At 50.3% G+C, this 5,981-nt stretch overlaps 1 protein-coding gene across 2 annotated transcripts; it reads right to left on the reverse strand.

Moving 5' to 3' along the window:
* Nucleotides 1-9: 9 nt before the first annotated feature.
* BAG5 (BAG cochaperone 5) lies at nucleotides 10-5,934 on the reverse strand. 2 transcript variants are annotated; one of them, XM_045777161.2, is made up of 2 exons: nucleotides 5,676-5,934; nucleotides 10-4,282 (listed from the first exon to the last, which is right to left on the reverse strand). In XM_045777161.2, the coding sequence occupies exon 2, from the start codon at nucleotides 4,252-4,254 to the stop codon at nucleotides 2,911-2,913; it is 1,344 nt and encodes a 447-aa protein (XP_045633117.1). In that variant the 5' UTR covers nucleotides 4,255-4,282; nucleotides 5,676-5,934; the 3' UTR covers nucleotides 10-2,910. The 2 variants fall into 2 exon arrangements, with proteins under 2 accessions (XP_045633117.1, XP_045633116.1); XM_045777160.2 differs by lacking the exon at nucleotides 5,676-5,934 and adding an exon at nucleotides 5,221-5,465.
* Between the last annotated feature and the right edge of the window lie 47 nt (nucleotides 5,935-5,981).

The following is a 5,981-nucleotide window of genomic DNA, read 5'->3' on the forward strand; positions in this document are numbered from 1 at the left end:
AGACTCACATCCTTTCTCCACTGCAAAGATAAGCTAAGAGATTTTTATTGCACTAATAATTAAGGGTATACTAATATCTCAAAATACTGAATTATTTCAGACATACGATTACAATAGTCATACAGTGAATAGAGGGGGGACAGGAACCAACAGCCTGGAGGAACACATCTGTATTGTACGTCAAAATCAATGGCAAATATTTCTCCAGTTATTCTTAGAAAAATACTAGACATGTTAGAAGCCGAAAAGCTTTGCTTAAGAACAACCTGTATGTACAGGATAAGCTTAGGCCTTCAAAAACCAAATAAAAATTGGCAAAGTAAAACAAACGAGAAACCCTGGTTAAACGTCTCGCACATGCTAACCTGTATCACATACACTATACGTAGGCATTGTAGCAAAATAAAGCATCCCACTGTACTCAGGAGACTTATTAATTTTCATAACTACTTCATTATTAGGTTGACTGACTTTAGTCTAATTTGGGTAAAGACTGACCTGAAAGCAAAGCTGTCTGCATGTGAGGTGAAGAAAGCAAACATTCCCAGGCAGTTTTTTGCGTGAACATGGATTATACCGTTTAATGCAGACCCAAGGCCAAACATTTTTTGGGGGGGTAGTTTTACTTCCATTACAGGTTCTCTCCATGTAAGATCATAAAAATACAATACAATGTCATGAGCTCAATGTAAAGTTACATGCGGCAGCCCCTATGCACAGACAGCTCCCAACAGGGGACACAAAAAGCTAAATCCAGGGTCACTGGAGTTCCTTACGGGAGAGTGAGCAGGTGGGACGGGAGACGTCATGCCCTGAGTCACTTGAGGATGATCTGATCATGGCAATGACCAAAAGAACCCACTGGAGAAATCTGCAACAGCTCTCAGAGACTTCCCTCCACTCATAGGCGGAGCTCAGAGCTCGGGGGCGGGAGCCACCTCTAGAAATGCTACAGAACACCTTGTTTGCAAGGAACAGCACGGGCGGGTCCCTTCCGGAAGAACAATGGATACTTTCAAAGGAAATGCTGACATTTAACCTTCAAATCTGACATTGCAAATGAAGTAGAGCCTGGGGCAGGACATGCCTCAAGTGCTTGAGAGGATGCCTTGATTTCCCAGGGGGATAAACTGAGGCAGCACTTGAGTATAAAAACTCCAAAGATTTTAAGAGCACCCAAAAATTATGATACAGAATAGCAGTCCTAAAAGGACTTTGGCCAAAATGAGCCCCCAGCGACCTGCACTGGGGACCTGCAGGGGCCAGGCACTGAATGTGCACACGGGGGGGGGGGGGGGGGGCTCAAGGCGCAAAGACGCAAATGCCCTTGACTCCACTATCCGCGGAATCCTGCTAGAACAGTTCCAGTAGGAAAGACACATCTAGGGCTTTTAATTACCGGGCAATGCTGAGACAAAGTGAAAATCTCTTGAGGGCCACACTTTTATCATCTTTTCGGTATTTAGGGCTATTCCCCTTATCTCTTATTTTTAGCTGCCTACAGTTACCAAATCGGTATCTGGGAAAGGAAATGACAGACTGCCACAGAGTCCAAAGGCCGTACTCTAGCAGGGTTACCGTGTGAAAGGTGACAACACAAAGTCTGTTCCTCATCCTGCTGGGACCAACGGGTTATCAGGGCACTTCAGAACTTTGGGAAATTCTTTTGTTCCCATTAACTGGCAGCCATAGAACTGGATCCTCAGAAATCTGTAAACCCTTTAGCAGAAGGAAAACCACCACGCACGGACAGACCTTACTGGCTCTTTCCACACCTAGAGACACGTCCACGTGCCAGGGACGTGAGCTACGGGCCCAGCAGGTGCCGAGCTGCTTTCACTGCTCGGGCCTGGGCGCGAGGGGTCTGGACGCTGGGAGCAGCCAGCAAGGTGTGGTCCTGCGGAGCTGCTGGCGGTTCCTGCTCTCCGCGGCTAGGAAACGGCCCCGTGTGTGTCCGGACTTTGTCCGTGAGGCAGCCTCCAACCGCTCGGGGCGCTACACCACACCTGTCGGCTTCGTAGTGCCACCTGACAGCACTAACTCGTGTCCAGCCTGCAGGATCTTGCCACAGGGATGGGTGTTTCCTTTTTTTCTTTTTTAAAGGTTTCCTAACTTCACTTAACTGTTCCCATCCTTACTGACAACTACGGAAAATTATAAATTCAGCGCTTACAACAAAAACTTGAAGGTAATTAGTTGGTGTTTTACCCCTTCTTCAGTGCAGTCTCAAAGGTTTTTTTGCTATTAATTTTCATAATTTTCTTACGTTGCACATGAAAATAAGATTTCCCCCTCTAAATGCAGAGTATGGGGGAAAATACAGACACCATTTTCCAAACAAAAAATGCTTATAAAAAAACCCAGAAAATCTGAAAACAAAAAACCCCACCCTATTAACTTGGGTTGGACCAGTGAGGCCTTAGAAACGAAGGAAAAAAACCCCAAACCCTTCTGCTTTATGAAGCATAATAAAACATATCATTGTATTGCTTTTGTATTTAGATCTTTCTTCTACCTAACCAAAAATTTCCCCCCTTCTCATAATTGTTCTAGTGTTCTATCAGGTTATGTCTGTATCTAGATCCTGAATGATCGGCATTTCAATGGTTGCACAACCCACTTAAAAATGACAAAAGCTGCCCGTTCCACTTTCTGATTACCCCCCCAAAAACCACATCACAACATACAGATAATGATCCAAATGGAAAAGTTAACGTGCTGTAATGAATTTGTTTTGCAACATCAAAAGCAGCAGAGATACTGAATATAATTTGCTTAAATCATAAAAACGGAGATTGAAATCTGCATGTATAAGTCACATTTAGGCTCAACGAACTGAAAGCTCTCCATAAACACATAGAAGTATACATAAAGTGCAAAACAAGAGGTGTCCACCATGAGACGGGGAGCTCAGTACTCCCACTCGTCGGACTTCAAGTCGAGATAGCTGAGGATGTTCTGCGCGAGCTTCACGGCCTGCTTCCTGGCGGCCTTACACCTCTCCTCTCCTTGCGGGTCCACGGCGTCCAGGGCCAGCAGCTGCTTAGTGAGCAGCTCTTCCAGCCGGATGTAGTTCTTATCAGTTCGGTTCCCATCAAATGAAAGAACTTCTCCCTGGATCTCGGACAAGTGTCCCAGGATGCTCCAGACCGCCTTATGGGACGGGTGCTCCTCACAGGCGAAGGCCTTCCTCTTCTCCAGGGCCTCCTTCAAGTCAATGTAGGTTATCAGGGTCTGCACCTCAATCACCGCTCTTCTCCGAGCTTCCCGGATGCAAGGGTTCTTCTCGAGACTCACCTCATCCAACTGTCCAATCAGACCCTGCAATTCTGTTTTGGAGCTCAGGTACAATTCAGGAGGATTTTGTGCTTGGAGAAGTTCATTTTTTATTTCTCTCATTCTCTTGAGGACCTTTTCTATTTTTAAAATGGAATGATTCTGTCCCAGGTCAAATGCATAAGTAGTATCTGCTTCCTCTTCCAAATCCAAATATTTCAATAATTTGTTGATATCTTCCACTACCTCCCGCCGATAATTTCTGATTTCCGTCCGCCCACACACATCCAGGGCATCCAGATCCGCAATCAGGCCCGACAGCACACAGGACAAGTGCCTGCAAGTCTCATTATTGTTCACGCCCATCAGTAGCGCGATCAGAGTGCCCCGGGCCTTGTTCACCTCACACATCACCGAGTTGATTTTGGCAACTGAAGGATGCGCATCCTCGGACAGTGGCAGGGAAGGCTGCTTTTTCACACAGTCCTCGATGATCTCTTGCACCGCACAGATTTTGGTTAAAGTGTGATACCTCGCTTTCCGCAAGGAGATCTTCCCTCCGGTTTTGACATGTGTCAGCCTCAGGATGATATCCTGGATGCCTTCTTCAAATTCATCAGTGACACAGTTGCCCCCGCTATAAAATGGCACAATCTTCTCTTTCACCAGGGACTGGGCTTCTTTAAAGATGTTCTGTATTTCGATCCGGTGTGGGTGGTTTGCATTCTGCTCCAACTCTTTGAGAAGACACTCTGTCTCTTGTGCCGCCCTCTTCCTCGCTTGCTGGATATCTCCTTTCCCTTCAGTATCTACAGAGTCTATTTCAAAAAGTTGTTTCGTTAGAAACCTCTCCAGTTTCTTGTAATTCTTGTCATCTGACAGACCACTGAAGCCAATTACTTGCTGTTCTATACTTTTTACTTCCTTTTGGATTTCTTGAAGCCTACTGATAGAAGGATGTTGGTTTCCCATATCCATACTTCTGTTGTGTTCGGTTTTACAAGCACTAAAAAATGATAAGAATGCCAAATTACACAAAGTCTCTACAGGACGTAATCGTATATTCATTTATCCTGAAATTCTTTTTTTAAAAAGACATATTCAAGAAAAAGGGGCCGTCATTACTGTGATCCAAACAACAGTCATACTCCAGTACAGAGAGTGTGACTAATCCAGTTTCCTGAAAATCACCTACACGAAGCAGTGATTAAGAACAGACAGGATGCTGCAGTGGGAATGAGCTGGAGCTCGCAGCCTGTGAATTTCCAGTGTCCTCAGCTGAAAGAGAGCAGCGTACGTCTTTACGCGTGCGGCACTGGGTCAACTACCGGCTTGGAAACAGCACAAGTATCTTAGGTAATATTAACGCTGGCCCCAGTTGCTGGCAACAGCAGGGCACCTTTGTGGCTCTAAAACAGTAGCTTGTTTAACCTTCAAAGGTAACAGTGCGTAGTTTCCAGAAAAAATAACTAAGTGAAACAAATAGCGGATCCCAGTCACCCCCGAAAGTTCTGCGTTCCTCTCCACCCTTCATGCGTTTCTACATAGCTACCCTGTTTCTCCCGGCCCCCTGTGAGTACCTCACAAATCTTCCCTCCACAGGAAAGGAAAGGTGACTGGCACTGTGTTAAAAGCACCACCTTGGCCTTTGGAGGGCTAGTACCTCCCCAGGCCCCATCATGTTCCCTTCCCCTCCCCCCCCAATGCGACAACTGTGAACAATTCGCTCATTAGCCTCCCATTGAGAGTCAGGAATGGCTTAACGCATTTTCCCCCCATGCTCTTGGGTTTCTACCAGCCGGCTCACGCAGGAGGACGGATGATCAGTTGACACCGATCCCTTGTGCGTGTCCGGGCCAGGAACATGCCTCTGGAGGCCCACGAAGGGCGGGCTGCCCGGCTTCTTTCCCCCCCACTTCTCGCCCTTCCCTGCCAGCACTTTACCCAGAAAAGGTCTAAGCTGGTTTGGTCTTGGCTTCCCGTGGGTGAGGTGGCGAGGTGGAAGGTCAGCCCTTTACGGGGTGCGGCAACGGAGCAGGGCCCCTAGCTGCATCCCTCTCACCCCTGCCGGCTAGGTCTGAACCGGGCGGCCGGTGAAGGGGCCGGCGGTGGCGCGGCAGCTACTGGCCGCAGCGGCCGCTCCGGGCGTCTCGCCCGGACCCCCGACGCGCCCGCAGGCCCTGACCTCACAATGGCCCGCGCGGGGAGGGGGTGGCCGCGCTCGGCCGGGTCGCCGAGCCCCCCGGGCCGGAGAAAGCCCCAGGAGGGGGTCGAGCGGGCCGGCCCGCGTCGGACGTAGGCAGGACGCGGCGCCTGGCCGAGGCCCGGTAGGGCGGGAGCAAGGGGCGCGCCGGCGTAGGGGTGGCCCGCAGGCCCTCCAGCCGCCGCGCCGCGCTCACCTGTGCTGCCCGCGCCATCGCGCGCTTCGCCGCCGACGCCCAGCGACTCCGCCGCTCCCGCCGTCGCCTGCTCTGCGGCCCCGCCCCGGGCCGATCAGCCCTAACCCTGAGAAAAAAGTCCTCCGGCGCCGCGCCCACCCTGCCACTACCGCCTGGCACGGCAGCCCGGAAGGGCCCGCGGCCCTAGAGCAGCCGCCGCCCCCCGCCCCCGCGCCGCGTCCCCCGGGCGCGGGTCCCACGCGGGGAAAGCGCACGGTCGGCCGCGCCGCTCCCTCCCGCCGGCTTTGCGACCGTGCCGTAAGGCAG

This window comes from Ursus americanus, chromosome 26 (genome assembly GCF_024610735.1).
Source record: "Ursus americanus isolate L20-20 chromosome 26, mUrsAme1.1.p, whole genome shotgun sequence".
Taxonomy (NCBI): Eukaryota; Metazoa; Chordata; class Mammalia; order Carnivora; family Ursidae; genus Ursus; species Ursus americanus.